General features: G+C 40.0%; 2 protein-coding genes across 3 annotated transcripts; both read left to right on the top strand.

The window, feature by feature from the left end:
* Positions 1 to 727: 727 nt before the first annotated feature.
* LOC139365199 (protein rapunzel-like) lies at positions 728 to 6,170 on the top strand. Of its 2 annotated transcripts, none has more exons than XM_071102666.1 (2): positions 728 to 1,567; positions 4,078 to 6,170. In XM_071102666.1, the coding sequence occupies exon 2, from the start codon at positions 4,147 to 4,149 to the stop codon at positions 5,329 to 5,331; it is 1,185 nt and encodes a 394-aa protein (XP_070958767.1). In that variant the 5' UTR covers positions 728 to 1,567; positions 4,078 to 4,146; the 3' UTR covers positions 5,332 to 6,170. The 2 variants fall into 2 exon arrangements, with proteins under 2 accessions (XP_070958767.1, XP_070958778.1); XM_071102677.1 differs by having other exon boundaries at positions 1,166 to 2,144; positions 4,078 to 6,164.
* Positions 6,171 to 6,572: 402 nt separating this feature from the next.
* On the top strand, positions 6,573 to 26,145 carry LOC139365192 (protein rapunzel-like). The gene is made up of 3 exons (XM_071102653.1): positions 6,573 to 6,671; positions 21,553 to 21,642; positions 22,142 to 26,145. Exon 3 carries the CDS (start codon positions 22,192 to 22,194, stop codon positions 23,365 to 23,367), a length of 1,176 nt encoding a protein of 391 aa, XP_070958754.1. The 5' UTR covers positions 6,573 to 6,671; positions 21,553 to 21,642; positions 22,142 to 22,191; the 3' UTR covers positions 23,368 to 26,145.
* Positions 26,146 to 27,747: the final 1,602 nt, after the last annotated feature.

The raw sequence follows: 27,747 nt of genomic DNA, 5'->3' as shown, positions 1-27,747 counted from the left end.
ATGAACAGAACACAGACATTTGTTATAAGAATAGCACAAACATAAACATTTCCCTTACACTTTCAATTGACAAAATATACTGTACATCCTAATCAAGTCTGGAATTATTAGAGATAGCAGCTAAAACATTGGACGTGAGCTTTTAGTTATATAGACTAAACCGGCATAGAATGATCATCAAAGAGAAGACAAAGAAGTTTAAAGTGTGCCATAATGTCTGCAGATTCACTATGCACATAAAATAATAAGAGAAACAATGCTTATTCCACCTGTTTATTAACATTAAAGCTGTTGAACAGGAATGTTAAGTTGATATGGCTATTAGCTGAGTAAAACCAGACAAAACATCAGCTAACAATACACTGACCTGTCTGGCACACCTTGTTCACCTGGTTGTCATTATTTTAATGACTTTACCATTGTTCCACCTTGTCTGCTTAAATCCCCTACAAAGGCCATGATTTTTCAAATGAGGCCCTATTTTCCATTGATAACATTTTATGTGAGATGGAATCTTTCTGAAGTTTCCAGTCTGTTGAAACATATCCTCCCCTTTCCGATGGTAATGACTTAGCATAGTGTGACATGTGAAAGCGGGACGATACAGGGAGACCCAAAAAACACTGGGAGTAGCTGGCGAGCTTGCCAACTCCTCCTCAATATGACTGACCGTCCTAACTTCCTAATCAAGATATCCCCTCCTCTTCCTCTATCTCCTCCTCTTTAGGGTTAACTGGACTGATTGGTCATATCAGGCAGTGTGTGTCACGGTCAGAGTTGAAGCACAAAGACAGTGGGTGAGCGCTGTCTCCCATGGTGTGGATACAGAGACACAGAGGTCCTTTCACTGCTCTGCTCAGCACTGTGACAGAGTGACTCTGAGAGCACTGCAGCTTCAGGGTGTATTTCAACTCCATTATTACGCCTCAATCCAAATGTCCAATAACTTGCCTTCAATGACAATGCATTTCCAAGGTTCAAATAGTTCAAAATGTCACACGTTTTAGCTCTGATGTCCCTTATGTGTGCTATTTTGAAAATACCAAAAACCGCCTCTGTTAGGGAACTGCAATTGCTTATCTGTAAAAATCCTTGCTTACTTTACAGAACTCAATGGCCTTGTTTAGCAGGCAAGAGGCAAGAAGCAGTGGCCATAGCAACCTCAGTGGAGACAGAACAAGCAGGGTTTTGTATTTGTGGCAAAGGGCTGCTTGGCGTCCCCTGTTTCTGCTCTCCTGCGCACTTGCACGGTTGGACGCACACATGCACACGCACACACACAATCCTCCAGACCCTGTGTATATGGCAGTGTGGTGTCCTTGCATGGGCAATGTTTACAGGATGTTATCTGTCTCAGTGCCTGCCCCTCGTCCCTCTGAGTGGGTTCCCGTTGGAATGCAGAGAGGGGATGGAGGAGTTCCAAAGGGGGAGTGACGAGAGAGAGGAGAGAGAGAGAGAGAGAGACTACATATACATCCCAACACTAGGAGGCTGGTGTTCAGAGGCACAGCTGGACTGTTGGATAACTGGACTTCACCACCCTGGATACTTTATTGGACTATTAGAGGTGAGTTTCTTCCTCTTTTCTTTATCGTGCTCCATTTTGTCTGTCTCTCCGGGAAGTTTGAATTACCATCAAGGGTGTCAAGTTTTGTTTACACAGATTTTCTATTCTTTGATGACCTGGTCTTGTTTGAGAAGTATAGAGTAACCCTGAGACCTATATGAAAAAGTGAGGAACTGGTTTTGAAAGATCCTTCTTTTTGTGCACTGACAAGACAAACAGATGAAATTGAAGTGCAATTTGAGATGTTGGGAAAGCATTGTTAACGGATGTAGTCTTGCTGGTATCTCATGACTCAAGGATGTGGTCTCCATAAGAGCTCTATAGGCTGGTTTCTTCCCCAAGTGGCAAGGAAAATAATGGGTAGCAATACAATTTTACTCAGCACTCCTATGTTCAAAGTATTTGAGAGAAGTTGAGTGATATTGAAAAGAAGGCAAAACTATTTTTGGTTACAAAAATAGTTTGGGCTCGCCTTTTTCTTCCTCTTAATTGTACCCTTGGACTACCATTCTCACAGTCAACAATTTTTGTTTCGCTAGTGAAGACTTGACATATCCTAAACCAGGACAATTGCTCAGTAAGTATTTTCCTTCACTATTTTTTTTTATTAGAATGCCTTCAGTTCAATGTGGTGATGAGTTACAAGTGAATTCTACAAAATATTTCAAAATTCAAATTATTTCATGTACTCATAATTTTTTTTTTTTAACATGTTATAACTTAAAAATGGGACAGCAATAACTGGTGATGTTAGCTTATTTAATAGGACTAACGTAATTAGTACAGTGGTAGTCCTTGGGAAAGCATGTAAAATGACACCATTCATCTTGCTATGTAGCAATACATGGTAATCCCACGGTCTATGGGTGTACATAGGAATCTGTATTTTGTGTTTTTCCTCTAATGTAAATGACTGATGCTACATTGTACATAGAGTTGCTGTGAATTCAATGACCCAATTGCATTTCAATTAACTGACATTTTAGTGTGTGGGAGAAAAAAAAATTCATTACAGAACAAGTGCAGTGGTGGATTTTTTTCCTTGGATCTGGGTGTGCCTTTTTTATGTAGTGGATATTGTCTCAGGGGAATGAGATATGTTTGAGTTAATCTCTATTGTGTATTTTACATTGAAAATAATATGTTCACAAAGTAAATCCCCTTTTTTCCCAGGTTGTGGACATCTGTGTTTGATTTGGGTCTTGGCTATTGTTAGGCTTGTCAATTCAACTCCAAAAAGCCAGCACTGCAGTGTTGCGCAACTCTCCACGTCATAACGCGAGAGTACACACACTGCTTTTGATATTTGCTCTGAGTCCCCATAAACATTCAGTGTGTTAATTTTAAATCATGGTTTGAAGTGAGTCAGTGCCACCGAAGCTGTGATCGAGTCCTGTCATAGACCTGTCATAAACCTGAGACTCTGGGTGTGGCATGAAACTAGACTCTTGCATGTCCCAACATGTTCTCCATTTGTTTTATTGCTGAGAGTAGCTTGTTCTATTTGACTCCAACTGTCTGATGTAATCTGTGTTAGATGCTGTTCGTGTTTTCTGTGCTAGATACAATCAGTGGTGGAAAAGGTACCAAATTGTCATAATTGAGTAAAAGTAAAGATACCTTAATAGAAAATTACTTGAGTAAAAGCGAAAGTCACCCAGTAAAATATAAGTAGTTGGTTTTTAAAATACTTAAGTATCAAAAGTAAATGTAATTGCTGAAATATACTTAAGTATCAAAAATCTTTTCAGATTCCTTATATTAAGCAATCCAGATGGCACCATTATCTGTTTTATTTATTTATTTACGGATAGCCAGAGACACACTCCAACACTCAGACATAATTTACAAACAAAGCATGTGTGTTTAGTGAGTCCGCAAGATCAGAGGCAGTAGGGATGACCAGGGATGTTCTCTGACCATTTCCCTGTCCTGCATTCAAAATTTAACGAATACTTTTGGGTGTCAGGGTAAATGTATGGAGTAAAAAGTATATTATTTTCTTTAGGAATGTAGTAAAGTAAAAGTTAAAGTAAAAGTTGTCAAAAATATAAATAGTAAAGTACAAATACCCAAGAAAATGACTTAAGTAGTACTTTCAAGTATTTTTACTTAAGTACTTTACACCACTGAAGACGATGATGATCGAAATGTAACAAATACTTTTGGGTGTCAGGGAAAATGTATGGAGTAAAAAGTCTATTATTCTCTTTAGGAATGTAGTAAAGTAAAAGTTAAAGTAAAAGTTGCCAAAAATATAAATAGTAAAGTACAAATACCCAAGAAAATTACTTAAGTAGTACTTTCAAGTATTTTTGCTTCAGTAATTTACACCACTGAAGACGATGATGATCGAGTCATCTCCAACACAAACTTCTTCAAACTAATAGCTAGCTAATCCTTAGAAATAAAAAAAGACCAAATCTGATGTTGCTGCCTTAACACATGTATTATTTCACCTCAACAAACCTTCACAAGAGTTTTATCGTTTGTTCCTCTTTCTCTTTCAGACATCAACATAGTCAAAGAGTCTTTGAAGACCTAGTTGGCCATTGTTACTTTGTGACAAAGCCCTCAAAATGACCAGTGTGGCAGAATGGCTCGTGCAGAACAGGGGCAAGATCGAGAAGGGGGTGGAGATCATGGGACAGGCCTCCGCAGTCCTGGCAGCCACTGTGGGTCAGCTCCATCCCGTCCTGGAGGCCGTGTTTGTAGCCTCCTCTGAGATCCTCAGCAACCCGGAAGGGCAGGATGCACGTTACCTGACTGAGCAGTTCAGCATGGTCAACCAAAAACTGGAAGGCATCCAGGCTGAGATCGAACAAATCGCCCTGGAGCTGCAGAGGACCTCCTTGAATAAGCAGAACTTTGACCGTGAGGCACAAATGCTCAGCCAGTACGAAAAGTTCCAGGACTTTGTCAACGCCAAGCCCAAGTTCAAAGAGAAGAAGATGGAGAAGTTCCTCAGCCATTATGAGAACACGGACACGGACTTGAACCTGGACGCGCTCTATAATGCTGTTACCGGGGACAATACCTCAGGTGACCCCATGCTGGAGACAGTGGTTTCCACAGAACAAAGGAGTAGAAGGGCGGTAGAAGATTTCTGTGCCAGGCTTAAGAAGCTCTTTGTGGTGGGCATCATTGCTGTCATGGGTTATGCCAGCCTCAAGGAAGGGGTTGTGGGGGATGAGATGGTGAAGAAGTGGCAGGAGCGTATGGAAGATGTTGAGAACCGCATGAAAGCAGCGGTGGACGATTGCACAGAAAACTTCGCTGATCAAGCCAAATTGGACATGGAACACCAGCTTCAGGAGAAACCTGGCAGTGTTGACCTTGACTTCACCAAATCCCTATTGGACACACTTGTTAAGAAATATGACTGGGTTAGCTGGTCCATCAGGGTCTTCAATGACAAGGAGCGAATTGTCTTTTTCAACTGGCTAGCTGGAAAGAAGTACCATGGCAGGGGAGGAGGAGCTAATTACTTTGATGTGTTGACCAAGAACAACATCAAAGTGGTGATCTCTTTCAGTGTACAGCCTAAGCCTATCAACAAGGGTCAGATTCAGCAAGAAATTGAGGGGCAGAAACTGAAGGGGAACATGATGGATGTGGCTCAGGTTCTCAGCAGAAGTCTCCCCAACTGCTTGGTGCATGCTGTCAGCCACTATAAGGAAGTGGTGGAGACCAACAACTTCCAAGAGGATTGTTACTACTATGGAAAACACAAAAAAGCGTACTTATGCATTCATCCTGAGTAGCTTTTTTTTAAACAGTGCAATGCAAATTAGAGTAGATATAATGGGGAAAACTACAAATGCAATTCATGAATGTTTATAACTGAGTTTAGAGATGTTTTTATTGATATCTCAAACCTAGCTGACGCTTTAGTTAGTGATTGTGTGAAATATAATCTCTTGTTACAGACTGCAAAATGTTTATTTGTTTATCGACCTTGTATATTTTTGTGTAGTTAGTTATCATTTACCAGAGGTGTCAAATACATGGCCCGCAGGGTCAGATTTTTTGGGGGAAAAGCAATGGATAGTGGACTGTCTTGTGCAAAATTTCAAGGCGAAGAAATATAACCAATTTTCAGTATGGCGCCTCGATCTCTTTGAAGACTGAATGCGGCCCCCTGGGCAAAATTAGTTTGACACACCTGGTTTAAACTATCAGGATTTGCATATGTGTATTAATGGACATATATGAGACATTTTATGCCAGGCTGTGGCTATCTACTCAACAACAGTGACAACGCATGAGAACCTGGTACTTCCTCCCACCAAATAGAAGAGTAAGATACCTTGTTTAACCCAAATTCCAGTATTTCATGATGACCATACTGTAAATTAGCACACCAGCCAGCGTAATAATATGTTATGTAAGCTTACTGCAAACAACTATTTCTCCTCATCAACGTACTGAGGACTTAATCAAGCTCCTTTGAAAAATGCTGTTGATAGACACACCACACGGTCCAAATCTATAGCCTTACCACATTACATCTCTGTCTATATTCACACATTTGATATCCTTCATACAGCTATAAAATGTTTATGGTCTTCTTTATTCATAATAAACCACAATTTAAAGGACATTGATATCACTGGTCATCATTATGCAATAGTAAATTATGACTTGTATATTCTATCTCTACCTGCAGCTGAGGAAATGAGCCTAATTGGCATGATAACATAATTTTAGAGGGTACTTTATGTAAAAACTTTTAAGCAGAGGTACACAAAGTCATAAACATCGATAGTGATAATGTGTGACAGTTAATTTACATTACTCCCTAAACAATCATCAGGCCCAGCAATATAAGCAGTTACCATCAGCAGATGTTTTAATAGCATTGGTCAAATTCTTTTGTCAGTTATTTGTCAAAGGAGTGTAAGTTAGTATAGTTTCCATGTTGACCAGGAAAATATGATGACATTTGTTCAACTTGTTTAACCACCACCACCCAAGTTTAGCTCTCTCTCTCTATGGGTGTGTCACTTTAACTGTAATATGATAACCATATGACCAATAGGAAGAGAAAAACAGATCATACAAATTATTTGCTTTTCTTCCTCAAACTACAGCGAATGAAAAGGTGAGTTTTTAGACAAACATTATTGCATATGAACATTTCAATGTTTCTTCAATAGGCTTATACAGTTATTGGGATGTTTTCCAAAAGTTTTCGCAGCTGTTTTCATTAGTTAAGCAATTCTTTAACGAGTCGTCTGGTAAACTTGGCTATGACATTTTGAGATCCGACGACATCTTTGAATACATTACTTTATAATGTCATGTGCACATTTAAATAATATCCAATGTTTTACTGTAAATTGTCCAAAACACAATGTGAACTTCTGTCAATACAGTAGATGGGCGTTGGTAGCCTAGAATATGTGACATAATGTGCTGGCTTTTTCCAGGAAGTGATTCTCGTGGCCATAAGTATATATTGTCATGATTAAAGTACTGCAGTGGCAACAGTGCTGAATTTAATCAATTGACGTATTGTTGCAAGGCCTTATCATATTAATCCACGAGGTATGCTGGCTGTATAGGGAGTTAAACAAGAGACTGAAATAAAGCAATTAGAGCCCTTGTTGAACGAGCTAATCGATACATTTCCCGTTAAGAGGCCACATGAACAGCTTTTAACAACAACAACTGTAATATGATTGCACTTCTCAGCTTGCAAAGATCTATGTCCATTTGTTAAATGCAGCCAGTCATGGCCGGTCAGTGTTTATGTGGGCAAACTTCACAGGATGATTTTACTGCTCGTTTCGGCCACTCAAATGTTGCCATTTATTCTTGCTGCTTGAAATAATTTTTTATTTAATTTAGGGCTAAAACCATGAAAAGAAGAAACTACCAAATATCTATCTTGATGGCCAGATATTGATATACAAATGGATAAGTTATGATGTTGACATTATTACTTCAGTAGGCCTAACTGCTCTTCAGTGGACATCAGTTAATGTACATTTTAAGGTTGACTGGCCTGCTTGTTATTTGGTGAATTGTTTGGCCTGAGATATGCCTCCCTTGTAGAGCTACAGATATAGCCCTTTTGACTCTGTACCCACTGGGCACAGATGTACATTCAACGTAGTTTCATTGAAATGACTTGGAAACAACTTTGATTCAACCTGTGTGTTGGCCTAATTCTTTCACATCTGAAAATGTACAATCACCATCACTTTACCCTGGATAATTTGTCTGCTTTAGTGCGGTAGAGATACTTCACATACACTCAGACCACGAGACAACCCCTGGGAGTTAGGGTTTTAGTGGAGAGCTGAAATGTCTCATATTTTTTTTAGCATGGCAGCGTGGGTGGCTAAATCAAATGAGATGGATGTTTTTCTATCCTAATGCATGCCATTTCACTTCCATCCATCATTGAACAGGCTTCTAATGCAGATGTTCTATCAATGAGAGCTGTGTTGTTTTTCAAAGCCATTTGCACCATCATTTTTATGATAGCTGCTGATCTAATAGTATCCGGCCATCTGATGGATTATGAATTCTAATCAATTACATTTGACAAGGCTGCCAACTTTTGAAGAAAGCGTGGAGTGAGATTTGCAATGCAAATTGAATTTCCCCCTGGCACAACCCCTAACTGAGGGGTCTGTGGGTCCTTAGGCCTATGACCAGAGTGCAAAATTAAAACCACAGGTCAGGATGCTTTGAACATGAAATGAACACTCAAAATAACACTTTTTGGGGGCTGAAATTGTAATGATATTTAGTTGGTTTGACACTTTATTCAGACAGTAATGAAATGAGATGGGAGAAACAGTGGGATGGTTGGAAGCAGGGATTGATCCCTGTTCTCAGGTGGAAAGTTGTATGTGACACGTGCCGAGGAGTGTTATCACTTTTCAAATGCTCTGCACAATAAATACTTATATTAATGGTTGATTGCAGTGGGTAACCAAATCATAGATTGCAGTATACAGTTGAAGTCGGAAGTTTACGTACACTTAGGTTGGAGTAATTAAAACTCTTTTTTTCAACCACTCCACAAGTTTCTTGTTAACAAACTATAGTTTTGGCAAGACAGTTAGGACATCTGCTTTGTGCAGAAGTCATTTTTCCAACAAATGTTTACAGACAGATTATTTCACTTATAATTCACTGTATCACAATTCCAGTGGGTTTACATAGACTAAGTTGACTGTGCCTTTAAACATCTGTGCATTTAAATTCCAGAAAATTATGTAATGACTTTAGAAGCTTCTGATAGGCTAATTGACATAATTTGAGTAAATATGAGGTGTACCAGTGGATGTATTTCAAGGCCTACCTTCAGACTCAGTGCCTCTTTGCTTGACATCATGGGAAATCAGAAAAATAAATGTAGACCTCCCCAAGTCTGGTACATCCTTGGGAGCAATTTCCAAATGCCTGAAGGTACCACATTCATCTGTACAAACAATAATACGCAAGTATAAACACCATGGGAGCACGCTGCCGTCATACCGCTCAGGAAATAGACGCGTTCTGTCTCCTAGAGATGAACCTACTTTGGTACGAAAAGTGCAAATCAATCCCAGAACATCAGCAAAGATGCTGGAGGAAACAGGTGCAAAAGTATCTTTACCCACAGTAAAACAAGTCCTATATCGACATAACCTGAAAGGCCACTCAGCAAGGAAGAAGCCACTGCTCCAAAACCGCCATTAAAAAAAGACAGACTACGGTTTGCAACTGCACATGGGGACAAAGATCGTACTTTTTGGAGAAATGTCCTCTGGTCTGAAGAAACAAAAATAGAACTGTTTGGCCATAATGACCATCATTATGTTTGGAGGAAAAGGGGGGAGGCTTGCAAGCCGAAGAACACCATCCCAACCGTGAAGCACGGGGGTGGCAGCATCATGTTGTGGGGGTGCTTTGCTGCAGGAGGGACTGGTCCACTTCACAAAATAGATGGCATCATGAGGTAGGAAAATGATGTGGATATATTGGAGCAACATCTCAAGACATCAGTCAGGATGTTAAAGCTTGGTTGCAAATGGGTCTTCCAAATGGACAATGACCCCAAGCATACTCCCAAAGTTGTGGAAAAATGGCTTAAGGACAACAAAGTCATGGTATTGGAGTGGCCATCACAAAGCCCTGACCTCAATCCTATGGAATGTTTGTGGGCAGAACTGAAAAAGTGTGTGCGAGCAAGGAGGCCTACAAACCTGACTCGGTTGCCCCAGCTCTGTCAGAAGGAATGGGCCAAAATTCACCCAACTTATTGTGGGAAGCTTGTGGACGGCTACCCAAAACGTTTGGCCCAAGTTAAACAATTTAAAGGCAATGCTACCAAATACTTATTGAGTGTATGTAACTTCTGACCCACTGGGAAGGTGATGAAAGAAATTAAAGCTGAAATAAATCATTCTCTCTACTATTATTCTGACATTTCGCATTCTTAAAATATAGTGGTGATCCTAACTGACCTAAAACAGGGAATTTTTACTTGGATTAAATGTCAGGAATTGTGAAAAACCGAGTTTAAATGTATTTGTCTAAGGTTTATGTAAACTTCCGACTTCAACTGTACTTGTCCATAGACTGCTTTCAAGTTAAGGACACAAACATTTTGTATTTTGTAATTAGGGCTGGAAGAAAATGCTGCTTGCTTTCCAGGAGGGTAGGCCACTCCTGATCTATGCTTCCCAAGTGCTGAAAATGTTGTTGTTATAACAATGAATTGCTCAATCACCCGACCTTCAAGAAAAATCTAATGAATGTCAATATTTGGGTGGTTTATGTCTACTAGTTGAAGATCCTTGCCATCGTCTTACTCTACCTAGACAAAATATGTGCACAATACTAAAATGAAATTCTATTTGAGGCCCGTGTGACTTATTCCAAACTTATTCCAATCTGTCCATGAATGGCTGTAAAAATACATAGTCTCATATAATTCATTTTCAAATACACAAATAGGCATATCAGATTTCATATATGTGATTACACTGGCAAAATTGGAAGAAGTGGAATAATAAAATAACAATGGGGGAAAACAGTGTTCATGCTGACAAGCACACTAATTACCCTATATTTGACCCCATTATGAAGAATGAGAATTGTTCCACTGATCAGACTAAATAAAGTAAATAGATAATACAATCTCCTGAAGACAAGATTACATAAATCTGCCCCTACACCCTCCCTTACCAAATCATTTGTATATTTATGAGTTCACAATCTGTTTGACAAAATTATTTTCATAGTTACAAATCAGGTCACCCTACCAAACCTTCCTGCTAAAACAAGTGGACTAATACAAGTGTGGATTAAATCGACTTTAGTACGTGCTGTCAAAAGGCTGCATTCTGCAATAGAGCTCGCCAGCTTGTAGACCTAAAACCCAGAAATGAGTTGCCTCTGTTTCGTTCAGCCATCCCTATTGGAAAAAAATTAGGGTGAAAGAGTTTTGGAATAAACCCCAAAAATAAGGTCTGAGGTTAACACAGGCTTATGAGATCTTATAAGTTTTATTCTATGAGATAATAGCAGTCAGTTAACATGACCTTTATGAATTAATCCAAAATGATTTTTTTTTAAAACACAAAAAGTGATGTTGGCTGATGAATGTTATTTCATAGAACAAAACGTATTAGAGCTCGTAAGTCTTTGTTTACCAAAGACCTTATTTTCGACATTTATCCCAAAACCCTCCAAAAACGCCATTAATCTTTCCCATGGGCTTTGTCCGACCAACTATGGGGGAGTTAGTGCCGAAAAAAAGACGGCATTACTATTTCCACCTTATAGGGACGAGAATAATAACAACATCATTTTGTTGACATTGTACATAAACCAGAGCTATCATGCCGCTCTTTGTACACTTTTACAAACTCTCTCCCTATTCATTCCCCGCTATAATCTTGAGGGGAATTTCTTTAAAACGAGCATCCAATCCCCTTGATCCCTTATATAACTAGACCAATCATATGCTTCAATGTGCCGCAGTTCATAGTGCTGTGGCAAGACAATGGGCAGATTCGATTATGCTGAGCCGCGGGGCACCGGGCAAAGGTCCGTCACGTCAATGGCCGAAAGCAGAAAGGGAAGAGCGCTATTCTCAAATAGAACAGTAATATGTGCCACTCGGTCATTTTGTCAACAAGGTAGCATGGTGCATCTTCCAGAAACATACATCTATTTTCCATAAAATCCATGTTCGAAAATTCAAACTATTTTTCATTGGGGAGGCAGATAACGCGTTTTTATCAAAAGTAAATCACTTTTGCATGGGTAAACACACAATCCTACTAATTCCTACACGTGCATAATTATGTCACTTTTGCTTTGAGCCAACTTAACCATGGGCTTTGAACAGGGCACCTGGCTCACTCCCTGGAGGCAGCCCGTTCTCTTACCGAATGCAATCAACTTTGAGCCGATGCAAAACACACCTATATGGGGGGTGATTCATGCCAGAATTAAGCGTAATGAAGCTAATGATACCTCTCACCAAGTCACCTAATGTCTTCCTAGCGCCGTGCTGTAAAATAACACCATGAATTAACATGGACTGTCAATGGAGACAAGTTCGTTTCTAAGGCGTCAAACTGCTAACACATTCATGTCACAGGACATGTACACATACATAGTGTTCGTCATGTCACGTGCCAGTTTGCGTGTACTTTTATTAAGAATGATCTTACCATGAACGCCTTAAAAACGTCTACATTTGTTACGCATTATGTGTTAGTTTAAGTATCTGTTTGGTTCATCAATTTCATTTGTCGATTTAGCTAAAATAGGCCTATCACCTCAATGCAAAAATTACGAGGCTAGTTAATATCGCATCCACCATTACTGTGTAGATATTCCTATTTCTTGCATCCATATGAAATCAAGGGCTTCTTAGTAGCATAGTGGTTAGAGTGTTGGGCCAGTAACCTAAAGGTTGCTGGATCGAATACCAAGGCTGACAAGATTAACTTTTTTGTCGTTTTGCCCGAGCAAGGCAGTTAACCCACTGTTCCCCGTGCGACTGAATACGCGTATTTCGATTAAGGCAGCCTCCCGCACCTCTCTGATTCAGAGGGGTTGGGACACATTTCAGTTGAATGAATTCAGTTGTACAACTAACTAACTAGATATCCCCTTTAATTATCTTTGTTGGAGGTAGCCTAGGTCTCTAGTGGTGCATTGAAAACAACTTCCGACTTCAGTGCGTTCAAGACAACTGGGAACTCTGGAAAAAAAACAAGCTGACTAGGATTTTTGTTTTGTTTTGAACAGTCATCCAACTCGGAATCTCTGGCATCTTTCTCTGACCTGAAAATCACTGATGTCATGATTTGACCTTGTTTCCCCCCCACTTCCCAGTTTACCGGAATAACAGTCACAATCACTGTCACCACGCAATCCTTCGTCTATAAATTTCTGTTGAGATGTCTTATGATTAAAAGCAGGGTTCGATTTGAGGGGGTATGTGTGGATATCGGCCTTGTTATAGACGTGCAAATAGCATATGCTGCCACTTGTTTGCTTAGCCATAGGAAAAGCAATGGACCAGATTTTATAAAGCGATCTAGGCTATAACAATTATTTCCGCAGTCTACTAGGCTATCGAAGGTCTTGCACAGCCTAAACATCCCAGAAAAATGTGGTTGGTTTATTAAATGCTCTGCAATGTAGCGCTATGCCTAATGCAAAATACCAAAATGTTAGAATCGGTATGGGTCTATGCATTGACCAAACAGCTTAACAGATAAAAGCATGAATTATTCAAGAGAATCCCATTGAATCAGGCTATTCATTTCAGTGCAGTTGCGTTCTTATGCATATCCTTAGACTAAACGGAACCGAAAACACCCCAGCCTGTTTTGATCACAGATCATGATGAAGCCTTAACATTTAGGCTGTTTGTCATTGATTTAGCCCAGAATTTCCTACAGCTTTGCTGAATTGACAAACAAAAGCCTGACTAGGATCCCAATGTATTATTTTTTTTATCTTTATTTAACTAGGCAAGTCAGTTAAGAACAAATTCTTATTTTCAATGACGGCCTAGGAACAGTGGGTTAACTGCCTTGTTCAGGGGCAGAACGACAAATTTTTACCTTGTCAGGTCGGGGATTCGATCTTGCTGACCTTCCGGTTACACGTCCAACGCTCTAACCACTAGGCTACCTGTCGCCTAGCCACTTTCCCCCACGTCAAAATTATTACCAATTAGGCTAAATGTAGTCCTATTAATTTGCATAGGCTAACCATTGTGATTAATGTTATTTACCATCTTCTGCTTTTTATGAATGAACAGGCATCAAGGTAAACATGTCATTTCAATGCCCCCCACACACACACATTAATTAATGATACTTACCTTACAGATCACAAAGTCAGCTAATTTCCACTCCATACATATGCAAATACATTTGATTCATACACTGGCTTGTCTGGCTGGTATGTTTTCATTTTAAACAGGCATTCCCTTATCTACACTCAAATCATTTCAGTCCTCAATTACGAAAATAAATAAATAAATCATAGCTCATTAGTACACCCTTGTGGTTGAATATATATATTGTATATCTTAAGATACAATTAATAATGTTGAACTAACAAATACCATCAAGAGATACGTTACAATTTACAGTACCGAACACGTTATGAAGCTGCTGTGAAAACCATTCTAGCAATACTTTAGATTTAAATATATAGCTCTTGATAGTATCACTGATATTTAATAAGCTTTCGTATCGGCCTCACAGCCTTCGTCAGAGCTTTTGTGAATTTTTTAAAATTAGCACCCTTATGTAGACCTGGCCCCACCCACATCCGTTCCACGCATGGAAAGGGGTTGGAGGCAACGGAAAAACAAATAAGTCCTACCAAATATAACAATATGCATTTCACAAACACTACAAAAGTGTATAAATAAGACGCTTTAAACACGTCTATAAAACCACAATGAGGACATAGCAAATTTTCATTAATCATTGGGTACATCGTACGAAAAACATCAGAGTAATCTTAAATAGGCACATAATTCATGTTCAAATTCACAACATAACATACATAGGCATTTCATCATTAAGTCCTTTAGGAAATAATGTCTGGAGGGTGAAAATCCAAAAACATTCTCTTTAACTCAGAGTATTATTAATATCCCCTCCCCTGTCTGATATCTTAACTTTCTCTATGCCACAAAATAGAAAGGTAGAAATTTCATGCTTTGGGTCATTAAAATGTACTGCGACTGGATAATCCCTGTCGTTTCTCCTGATTGAACTTTTATGTTCACTAATTCTCTGTTTGAGGGAGCGGGAGGTTTTACCGACATAGCAGAGCCCACATGGACATTTAATAATGTAAATAACATGGGTGGTAGAACACGTAACACATGTCATTTATTTGGAACCGTTTTCCTGTGTGTGGGTGGCAGAAATATTCACACTTCATCATATTGTTGCACTGTGCGCATCCTCTGCATTTATAGCTACCATTTGGTAGAGAGCGTAAAAGAGCCTAGCTGATTTTCTTTTGTGGCTGGCAGTTGGCATGAACAAATAGCCTCTTCTTAGAAACCTAATGCGCATCTCCGCTGCTTTTTCTAGATAGTCCTCTGTGGAGTGGCATATAACGGCGCAGTCTGAAAAACTGGCTTCTTGGAAGTCCTCTTTTTAATGGCTCAGGATGGAAGCTGTCCCCCTGTAATAGAGTAACAGGGTTCCATTTGATTTCTCAATCCACATATCGAGGTAATGAACACGTTGTCACGAGTGTCACATTCAATAGTGAATTTGAGATTGGGGTCAATGTCATTGAGTAGTGCCATAAAATCTGACAGCTCTTGTTCAGTTCCTTCCCATATGCAAAAAAATGTCATCAATATATATCGATACCACTTCAGGACTTTATTCAAAAATGGATTTTCGTTTTCATTATTAACAAAACGTTCTTCAAAAAGACCCACATAAAGGTTGCATAGCTCGGAGTGAATGTGGAGCCCATCGATGTTCCACTCGTTTGGAGGTAGTATTCATCATCAAACCTAAAATAGTTATACTTCAAAACATATTCTGCCAGCTCTAGAATGAAGTTTGTTGGTGGATATTCATTAGTATCTCTGTCTCCCAAATAGTGTGCTAGTGCTGCCAGCCCCCCCACATGGGGAATGCTGGTATATAGACTCTCGACATCTAATGTGACCAGAATACAGTCTTCTTTTAACCCCGTTATTGGTGAGATCTTGTTTATGAAGTCTATAGAGTCTTTTACATATGATGGCAGTGCTTGCACATGAGTTTTAATAAAAGAGTCTACAAAGTTCGACAATGGCTCTAGCATTGAGCCTATTCCTGCAACCACTGTTCTGCCTGGATAATTGCCTTGTTGTGTTTTAGGTTTGTGTAGTTTCGGTAAAATGTACAGGCATGGACGTATGGCACATTTGCAGCAGAGATATTCATATTCAGGTTTTGAGATGAGGTGGTTTAATAGGGCTCCAGATTAGAGCATATTTACCTTTGGAACACCTGTGTGGGATCAACACTAAGTTTTCTATAGAAACATTAATTACTGAGTTGTCTCTGAATTTCTTCTTTATATTTTTCATAGTCTAGAACAACCACAGCACCCCCCTTGTCTGCAGGTTTAATAACCAAAGATGAATATTTCATTAATTCATTAAGTGCCTGTTCTTCTGTTCTAGTGAGATTTTTCTGAATGTGGTTTGTTTGTCTCGTATATACTGACATGGCTTCTTGTTCGACTAACCTACAATAGGTATTAATCTAGGAGTTGTTAACCATGGGACAGAATTTGCTTTTGGGCTTAAAGTGGGTACCAGTTCTTTGATGTGTTTCTAGGCCCGAAACAGTATTTTGTGAAAACACATGCTTAAGTTTAATCTTGCAAAATAATTTAAACAGATCTACTTTCGTATCGAATGGTTTATCTGTACATGTAGGTACAAAAGAGAGGCCCTTAGATAAGACTGAGACTTGAGCGTCAGTGAGGTCTGCGGTTTCCTTTTTCCTTCATCTTGTTCAACTGTTGCCATACACCTGCAAAGAGATTGCTCAGTTGTACGAGTGCCTTTTGAATATTTTAGATTTAAATATATAACCATTGATATTTTTTGGTACATGTTTGTCCATTTACTTTCAGATTTGTTTTGTATACTCACATGGCAATCAGACAGAAATACAGAATTCTGGTGTGTGGACTAGAGAGGAGGTGGATATTGTGTGGATGGGAAGTTCTGCCTGTCACTTGTTTTCAACAGGTAGTGGACTCGAAGAGGGAAACTGCAAAGTCCAGGCGCTGCTGCCCTCTTTGTTCTGAGTGTTTGCAGTGCTAGTGTTTTTAGCTAATCTGTGCATCTCACATTATGTGCCTAGTACTTTAGTTTTCTTGCTATTTATTAGAAGATAATGACAACTTGACAATAACAGTAGCTGATGTAATGAAAAGTTGGAGGGTGGTTGATAATGGAGAACATCAGGTGGATCCATGTCTGGGTGTTAGGCAGAATCCGTAGATCCTGGAGAACAGGAGCAGAGTAAAGGGAACAGGTTAGGATACAGACGTAAACAAGCAAACACACAGGTTAAATGAATGTCAGGTATGTAAAAATACAGTTATTGAATGATTTAATTTAAATGTTTGATGAAACATGCAATAATGTTAATGGCAGACAGAAAATAAAGGATACCTGTCTAATATTTGATGTCAGTGGGGTTATAAGGGATGGTCCCTGGAAAAGATAGAGAGATGAGTTGTGAGAGAAACTCCAACGTGGTGTCATGACCACTGGAGTCATACACCTTAACAGTACCTACCTGGAAGTGGCGGTTACTTAACGTGACCCAGGGGTTAACCTTGAGATTGACTATTTGGAGAAACCACTGGGCCAGTGTTGGTACTGCTGACAGCATGGTGATGCCGCCCACCACAAGGCAGCAAATGCAAATAGTTATCATCTCAGATGTTTATATTCACCTTAACGGATGTTGACCCCAGCTATAAGCGAAAAAGCACCAAGCTTTCCCAGGTCTCGCCTTCCTTTCGTCCTTCTTCCAACCCAAGTCATTCACCCAGATGTCGAAGCACTTGGTCCCCTTGATTCTTCTCAGGTGGCTTTCCTTCTCATGTGCCCTGTCCATGTTCAGTCTCACCTTGATTGAGAATATAAATAAATGCAATTATATTTTATATTATTACAAATACATCTCTTATATATCTCTTGGAAGTCCAGAAAATAAATTAACAGCGAACACTCATGTTTACCTGGTCAAAAACCTCAGTCCGTGCCTGAAGGTGGTCTTCGAAGGCGTTCTGATCTGGTTCGACAACTTCCACATCAGGTGGAGTATCAGTGACCTCAAAGTACGTTATACGAAAACAGCAAAAGAAAAACACTAAGTCAATCAAAAAATAATATACTACAGTATATGCAATAATGTTATATACAATTGTATTGTGGTGAAGAAATATAATACACCTAGAATGTACCACATATTTTCCTAATCTATCAAAACCAGGCTATTACGCTGCTAGCTGGTGCTCATAAATGTATAAAACATGTACTTTATACATTTGTCAAATTACCTGCAGTCATTGGGGGGACACAGTATGGATGAATGATGAGTAGTGACCGGATATAAATAGCACTCCTAAAGAAGATGCATTCAAGTTCAAGTTAGCTACCAACTTCAAAGAGGGAACTTTAGCTAGCATAAAACCCACATGGCAAACTGAGATTCGGCAAATAACATATAAAGATTGGCTTATTTGACGCCAAACCAAAAGCATTAGTTACTAATAACATAAATTGCTAATGTACGATGTAAAAGGTGGATTTTATGATGTAATGTCAACTTTACACATTTCTATCCCGGGACCAATCTATTTTCAACTCATCCACAGCAATTCTCCATAGATCTGCTGTGGATTACCCAGAATCCCATACCTTTATCACTGAGTGTATTAGACAATGTAAACACACTAATCCACCAGGAGGTGGCATAATACCCATTTTATGTAGGAATTTAACAATTTAATTACACCATTACACTACAACCATTACATTAAACTGACATTGACTGAAACCAACTAGGCTAGAGCTAACTACTATAGCGCTTAGCCAAGCAAAATTTGGTAAGCATCAAGCTAGCGAACTGTTAAATGCTATTTTCGTACAAATATTAACACTAACACATTTTATCATGCCATCACATATTTACGTATATTACCTAAAGTAAACGGAGCCTTTGTTCATAGAAAATAAAACAAATTGTATCTAAAACGTTGAACAAAAACTTTCTGTACTTTAATCCCTTCTCGTTCATGTAAACCATTAGCAACCTTGCCTAACTCCATGAACTTAATTACAATGGGGAAAATACCAACCAGTTTTTCTGCCTTCAAACATCACCAAAAACTGCCTTCAAATATCACCAAACGCATGGACTATGTAGTTAACCATGTTACCTCAAAATTTCGAGTCATATTGCATTTTTGCACATTACATACCTGAATTAATAGGGTAAAATGATGAGACGGAAAAACGTTCATTTTCAGAACTAGTCATTCTCCATAATGAAGAAGAATTGTTAAATATCTCACTAACTCACTTCATTGACGTGACAGCTCCCCTAGCAGCAGTAATTATATACATACATTAAATGCAAAATAACAAAATAAAACATCAAAAATATGACCACGTGGCATATGCTTGAGTACCACCTTGACATCTCTGATCTGCTTGCCTCAATAAATGAATGCTAGAACATTGGTAGCCAGGATTAGCTATTTCAAATCAAACTTTTGTCACAAGCGCCGAATACAACAAGTGTAGACCTTACCTTGAAATGCTTACTTACAAGCCCTTAACCTACAGTGCAGTTCAAGAAGAGTTTATGAAAATATTTACCAAACAAACTAAAGTAAAACATAAAATAACAAATAATAAAAAGTAACACAATAACATAATAACCAGACTATATACAGGGGGTACCGGTACTGAGTCAATGTGTGGGGGTACAGGTTAGTTGAGGTAATTTGTACATGTAGGTAGGGGTGAAGTGACTATGCATTGTACAAAACAGCGAATAGCAGCATTGTACAAAACAAATGGAGGGGGGTTCAATATAGCAGCAGCAGTGTATCTAGTCTCCTAATAAATGCATAACGGTGCAAGTTAGACAGACACTCAAATAATTTCTGCCGCTTGTAAAACAAAACCAAAAAACATTTTATGTCTGTGTCGCCGCCGAGCTCTTAAATACCGCGCCAGTCTCTCACTTTATGAACGGTCACTGCAATCCAGATTCCTCGGGACGTCCTTACCCTAAACTAACACTAAACTTAACTCATTTACATTTATACTTGATAGAGGTGTGGACATCCCAAGGATCCCAAATAGCACGGACTGTCTTGGAAAGTCTAAGAGCTGCTCTATTCGACTGAAGGGACCTTTTGCACAAAACATCCATTTAACTATTAATATAAATGTTGCTGAGGCAGTTTTATTTTTTTATTTTATATTATTAACATTTTACATTCATCTAATGTCTGCCATATGAGGTGTGGCGTGAGAAAATTGTCAAATGAGTGTGTCTCACATCCAAGGCGTTGTCAGCTTTGAATCATTGATGATGATTTAATAGAGTTAAAATCTCAATTTTTTTAATTAACTAGGCAAGTCAGTTAAGAACAAATTCTTATTTACAATGACAGCCTAGGAACAGTGGGTTAACTGCCTTGTTCAGCGCAGTTCGACAGATGTTTAACCTTGTCAGCTCGGTGACTCGATCTAGCAACCTTTGGGTTACTGGACCAACACTCTAACAGCTTGGCTACCTGCCGCCCCAGCGGCTACCTGCCGCCCCAGGTAGCCTAGTGGCTGTATTGAGATTGTTCTAGAGTTCTTGGATTTTCTTAGACAATTCTCTCTCAGTAGTCTCTGTTTTCTATGGGAAAAAAGACTGTGCCTCCCCTGACAGCTGTAGGTGAATAGATCAGGTTGAGAAATGAGGGTGACATCTTCACTGATCTTATGCAGTGTAAACCCACTAGGGACAGACCTCAGCAGCAGACAAAGGCAGACTGAGACGCTGACAGAATAGTTTCCATTGTCTTGTTGCTGTGGTTACTGGCATTACTGTGGAAAATGCACTCCTGCTCAGCAAGTTTAACTGTCCAACAGACAGTTTATCACTCCCACACCCTCTGTGGCATTGATTGGACTGGCTGAGCGAGCGTGGTGGGGATGGTGGTGGTAGTTGAAGGGCCAAAGGAGAATGGATTAGGTTTTTATTAATAAACTGTGAGCTTATAACATTGTACTTTGACCTGGAAGTAATGTCATGCCAATTGTCAAATACAATTCACCATGATTTATTTCAGCAGCGGTGTATACGTTATACTGTATAATAAATGTTCTTTAACTTTTTCTGTAACACATATAATGATAGTATTAAATCTAAAATGGCCTCCAGGCTGAAATTAGTCTTATTTCCTGCTTGTATTATGTTATTCCAATGGTAGATACTGTATGTGATTTCCTCAAATGTACACTGTTACAATGCACTTAGCACCACCCCTTCAGTCACAGTCTACTCTAGTACATCATAGTGTTTGAAGTTACTAATTGGCTTTCTGCTTGCTGTGCATACTTCATACTGTAGATCAGAGCTTCATTATTTGGTTGTTTTTTCCACATTTGGCACTTTGTTGATGTGTTATACAACACACTTGAATTAAGTGTATAATGCAGACAATAAATGGTAAATACTTAAAACATTTCTATAACATAAAACCATTAAAACACTACCTTGAAATACACATTTGAAACTCCATAGAGTATCTACCCCTATGTGTCATCCCTCACTGGTGAATTCTCTTTGCATTGTTGCCTTATTGCTCACTGGGTGTGTCCAGCTGTAATCCCAGCAGGCTTGGTTACTGAAATGTACACTGATCCCTCTCTCTTTCTTTATCAGTTCTCACTGTGAGGCCAGCAAGGATTCACTCTAGTTGAGAGTTTGAGCAGGGAAGCAGGCTACAGTCCAACAATAGCGGAACAGCTCTACGTAAGTTCAGAAAATAATATACTGTACAGAGGGAGGGAGGTAATCAACTATATGGGCCTAGCTTTTAAGACTTTGGTATTGCTGTTGAACTTTTCCTTCATTTTAACTAAGGCCTTGAACAATTGGCCCAGTGTTGTCTGGGTTTTGGGAGGGTTTGTCTGTGTCCCATCGCGCTCTAACGACTCCTGTGGCGGGCCGGGCGCAATGCACGCTGACACAGTCGCCAGGTGTACAATGTTTCCTCCGACACATTGGTGCAGTTGGCTTCCTGTTTAAACGAGCATTGTGTCAAGAAGCAGTGCGGCTTGGCGGGGTCGAGTTTCGGAGGACGCATGGCTCCTGGCCTTTGCCTCTCCCGAGTCCATATGAGAGTTGCAGCGATGGGACAAGACAGTAACTACCAATTGCATATCACAAAATTAGGGGAGAAAAAGGGGTAAAAAAAATGTATAACAGTTCCGAACATCCTTTTGACCATGCCTTTATGCTCTTTTTTCAGATGTTATACTGGTATTTGTTGTGCACTGAATAATAACAATACCAGCAAAGATGGCCAGCCAGCTACAGAAGATTGTATCAGAGAAGAAGAACATGGTAGAGACTGTAATGGAAGTGTTTGAACAGGGAGCTGAGGTGGTGGCCAGTATTGCAGGTGACCTCTTCCCTATTTTCGCCATCGCTGCTCCCATCGTGAAATTGGCCCTGGACAATGTGGAGAGTAAGGAAGCTATGTTCATGAAGGAGCAGTTCCAGAAGGTTCGTGAACACCTGGAGGTGATTTCAGAGGAGATGCAGCGAATTAACGAGGAAATCAAGAAGAGCGGCGCGGACGCTGCCTACTTTTCTGTAGAGGAGAACATATCTAACCAGTTCCGCAAGTACATGGACATCCTCAATGCCAAACCCAAGTTTCGTGAGGTCAAAAAGAAGCTTTTCATGGAGCATTTTGTCAAAACAGGTTGCGACAAAAACCTACATACCCTCTATAGTGCCGTGACGGGAGACAACTTCTCTGGAGAGTCAGTGTTGGAGATTACTCTTAACTATGAGGAGAAAGGTCGACGCGCCATGGAAGACTTCTGTGCCAGGTTGAAGAACCTCTTTTGCATAGGCCTCATCGCTCTGATGGGTTACACCGCACTAAAGAACTGTGATGACGAAGAGAAGCTTCTTCAAGAGTGGGGTGAAAAGATGAAGGAGGTACAGGTGAAAATGAATTCTGTCATCGAGGACTGCATCACCAGCTTTTCCAAGCAGGCTGAACTGGATTCCCGGAGGTTGGTTAGGGACCATTCTGACCTGAGCAACCAGCAACTGGCTGACGCCATTTTGGAGAAGCTTAAAAAAAAGTATGACTGGGTGTGCTGGTCTGTCCGTATATTCAGCTCCCCTTCGGGCCTGTTCTCAAACAAAAATAACATCCAGTGCCCCACAGGAAAAAATCGCTTTCAGGTGCCAGCGACAGACGAGAAGCTGAACATCATGGTGTCCTACAGTGCCTCACCCGAGCCTCTGAACAAGGCCCACATCCAGCAGCTGATCCAGAGTCAGAAGAAACTCACTGTAGTGGGTACAGCTGAGCTCCTGTTTGAGCAGTTGCCAGGTGCATGTGCAGTCCACACGGTCAAGACTTGCAAAGACCTGGCCTGTGTCTGGAGCTTTGCCGAAGAGCTACACTACTGGGAGGAGCACAAGAACTTCTATGTTTGCGTTCACTGCAATTGACGTTTTCTCACTTAAAAATTAATTAATAATTAGCCATAGATACCAAGATTATATTCATTCCAATTTGGTCTTTGCACTAAGACTGACATTCCCAAGTACTTTCTCTCTTTCTCAGTTGAGTTCTGATCCCCAGCTATACTAATGAGGAGGAACATTGGCTAACACTTATTATAAAGCATGATACTTACCAAAGACTGTTTTACCTGTTAATCTATTCTTTGTAATGTAAACTCTGTGTTGCCTCTGATAATGTAAATTAAACTTTGGGTCTTGATACATATTCTAAATTGATCAAATCATAGAGTTTTTAGGAAGTGTGTAAATATAAAAGCCTGATGTTTGTATTGTCTGTAAGAAATCCCTGAACATTTTGCATAATTAGAACTGCATTTTCCCTCTTTATATGCAGTTGAAGTCGGAAGTTTACATACACTTAGGTTGGAGTCATTAAAACTCGTTTTTCAACGACTCCACAAATTTCTTGTTAAAAAGCTATAATTTTGGCAAGTCGGTTAGGATATCTACTTTGTGCATGACACAAGTCATTTTTCCAATAATTGTTTACACACAGATTATTTCACTTTCACATAATTCACTGTATCACAATTCCAGTGAGTCAGAAGTTTACATACACTAAGTTGACTGTGCCTTTAAACAGCTTTGAAAATTCCAGAAAGTTATGTCATGGCTTCTGAGAGCCTAATTGACATAATTTGAGTCAATTGGAGGTGTACCTGTGGATGTATTTCAAGGCCTACCTTCAAACTCAGTGTCTCTTTGCTTGACATCATGGGAAAATCTAAAGATATCAGCCAAGACCCCATAAAAAAATTGTAGGCCTCCACAAGTCTGGTTCATCCTTGGGAGCAATTTCCAAACGCCTGAAGGTATCACATTCTTCTGTAAAAACAATAGTACGCAAGTATAAACACCATGGGACCACGCAGCCGTCACACCGCTCAGGAAGAAAACACTTTCTGTCTCCTAGAGATTAACGTACTTTGGGGCGAAAAGTGCAAATAAATCCCAGAACAACAGCACAGTAAAATGACCTTGGGAAGATGCTGGAGGAAACGGGTACAAAAGTATCTATATCCACAGTAAAATGAGTCCTGTATCGACATAAACTGAAAGGCCGCTCAGCAAGGAAGAAGCCACTGCTCCAAAACTGCCATAAAAAAGCCAGACCATGGTTTGCAACTGCACATGGAGAAAAATATTGTACTTTTTGGAAAAATGTCCTCTGGTCTGATGAAACAAAAATAGAACTGTTTGGCCATAATGACCATCATTATGTTTGGAGGGAAAAGGGGGATGTTTGCAAGCTGAAGAACACCATCCCAACAGTGAAGCACGGGGGAAGTAGCATCATGTTGTGGGGGTGCTTTGCTGCAGGAGGGACTGGGGCACTTCACAAAATAGATGGCATCATGAGGTAGGAAAATTATGTGGATATATTGAAGCAACATCTCAAGACAGTCAGGATGTTAAAGCTTGGTTGCAAATGGGTCTTCCAAATGGACAATGACCCCAAGAATACTTCTAAAGTTGTGGCAAAATGGCTTAAGGACAACAAAGTAAAGGTATTGGAGTGGCCATCACAAAGCCCTGACATCAATCCCATAGAAAATTTGTGGTCAGAACTGAAAAAGCGGCAATGCTACCAAATACTAATTGAGTGTATGTAAACTTCTGACCCACTGGGAATGTGATGAAAGAAATTAAAGCTGAAATAAATCATTCTCTACTATTATTTGGACATTTCACATTCTTAAATTAAAGTGGTGATCCTAACTTACCTAAGACAGGGAATTTTTACTAGGATTAAATGTCAGTAATTGTGAAAAACCGAGTTTAAATGTATTTGGCTAAGGTGTATGTAAACTTCCAACTTCAACTGTATAAAACAGCACCTTAGAGTGAACTTTCACTTGCAGATTCAATTTCAACTGCTGCAATTTACATTCATATGACACAGTGGAGGCTGCTGAGGGGAGGACGGCTCATAATAAGGGCTGTAACAGAGCAAAGGGAATGGCATCAAACTGTGTGTTTGATGTATTTGACACTATTCTACTCATTCCTTTCTAGCCAATCCCACGAGCCCCTTCCTCCCCAATTAAGGTGCCACCAACCTCCTGTGATATGACGACAACTCAACTGACATTTTATCATTCCTGTCTCTGTTATTTTGACACATACTGCTTCACTGAACCTGCTCCCATTCCATGTGATTTGATCAACCAACCCACTACACAGGCATGCTAAGACATATAATTGCTGTGAAGGTGGAGGAAGATATGCTTGTTTACTCATGAATGCCTAGCATAGATATGCTCGTCACATCTTTACCTGTTGTGATGTGCAACAGAAATGGTGGTATCACAGGTCATCTCGACTCAGTCCATAGTTCCACAACCCTATGAAGTACTTACATTTGGTATCATAATGTTTAACCCATTCCACTTTCCATGCATTCATTCTATTTTGCACCTTTATTTTCTGAGAAATGTTACTTGTTTTATATATTATCTTTTACAAAACATGTGGTAGATGACATCTGGATAGGCGCTATATATACTACCAGTCAAATGTTTTAGAACACCTACTTTTAGAACACCTACTCATTCAAGGGTTTTTCTTTATTTTGTAAATATTTTCTACATAGTAGAATAATCATGAAGACATCACAACTATGAAATAACACATGGAATCATGTAGTAACCAAAAAAGTGTTAAACAAATCAAAATATAGTTTAGATTTTAGATTCTTCAAAGTAGCCACCCTTTGCCTTGATGACAGCTTTGCACTTATCCTCTGCAGCAGAGGTAACTCTGGGTCTTCCTTTCCAGTGGTGGTTGTCATGACAGCCAGCTTCATCACACTGTAGTGCTTGATGGTTTTTGCGTCTGCACTTGAAACTTTCAAAGTTCTTGAAATGTTCTGGTTTTATTCACCATGTCTTAAAGTAATGATGGACTGCCGTTTCTCTTTGCTTATTTGAGCTGTTCTTGCACTTGGTATTTTACCAAATAGGGATATCTTCTGTATACCACCCCTACCTTGTTACAACACAACTGCATCTAAGGTGATTGGAAAAAATACATTTTACTCAATGTTATACACTACCATTCAAAAGTTTGGGGTCACTTAAAAATTTCCTTGTTTTCCATTAAAACATACATGAACTGGGCCTCCCGGGTGGCGCAGTGTACTGTACTGCAGCGCTGTACTGCAGCGCCAGCTGTGCCATCAGAGTCCCTGGGTTCGCGCCCAGGCTCTGTCGTAACCGGCCGCGACCTGGAGGTCCATGGGGCGACGCACAATTGGCCTAGCGTCGCCCGGGTTAGGGAGGGCTTGGTCGGTAGGGGTGTCCTTGTCTCATCGCGCACCAGCGACTCCTGTGGCGGGCTGGGCGCAGTGTGCGCTAACCAAGGTGGCCAGGTGCACCGGGTTGGATCCGGGTTGGATGCGTGCTGTGTTAAGAAGCAGTGCGGCTTGGTTGGGTTGTGTATGGGCGCAGTGTGCGCTAACCAAGGTGGCCAGGTGCACCGGGTTGCATCCGGGTTGGATGCGTGCTGTGTTAAGAAGCAGTGCGGCTTGGTTGGGTTGTGTATCGGAGGACGCATGACTTTCAACCTTTGTCTCTCCCGAGCCCGTACGGGAGTTGTAGCGATGAGACAAGATAAGCAAATCATTCTCATCAGCAGACCTCCATCTGCCATCAATGAAGGAGCATGCCTTGTTGCTACTACAACAATTGGATACCACGAAATTGGGGAGAAAAAGGGGTAAACAAAAAAAACATACATGAAATTAGTTGCAAAATGAATAGTCAAGACGTTGGCAAGGTTATAAATAATAATTTAAATAAAAATTGTGTCCTTCAAACTTTGCTTTCGTCAAAGAATCATCCATTTACAGCAATTACAGTCTTGCAGTCAGACCTAGAATGGCATTCTAGTTGTCAATTTGTTGAGGTAATCTGAAGAGATTTCACCCCATGCTTCCTGAAGCACCTCCCACAAGTTGGATTGGCTTGATGAGCACTTCTTGCGTACCATACGGTCATGCTGCTCCCACAACAGCTCAATAGGGTTGAGATCCGGTGACTGTGCTGGCCACTCCATTATAGATAGAATACCAGCTGACTGATTCATCCATAAATAGTTCTTGCATAGTTTGGAGCTGTGCTTTGGGTCATTGTCCTGTTGTAGGAGGAAATTGGCTCCAATTATACACCGTCCACAGGGTATGGCATGGATCTTCAAGATCCCTTTTACCCTGTTCAAATCTCCCACTTTACCACCACCAAAGCATCCCCAGAACATCACCATGCTTGACAGATGGCATCAAGCACTCCTCCAGCATCTTTTCAT

The sequence above is a fragment of the Oncorhynchus clarkii genome, chromosome 2, assembly GCF_045791955.1.
Source record: "Oncorhynchus clarkii lewisi isolate Uvic-CL-2024 chromosome 2, UVic_Ocla_1.0, whole genome shotgun sequence".
In the NCBI taxonomy this organism is placed as follows: domain Eukaryota; kingdom Metazoa; phylum Chordata; class Actinopteri; order Salmoniformes; family Salmonidae; genus Oncorhynchus; species Oncorhynchus clarkii.
Note: the sequence above shows the minus strand (reverse complement) of the source record. Positions and strands in the feature narration are given on the sequence as shown.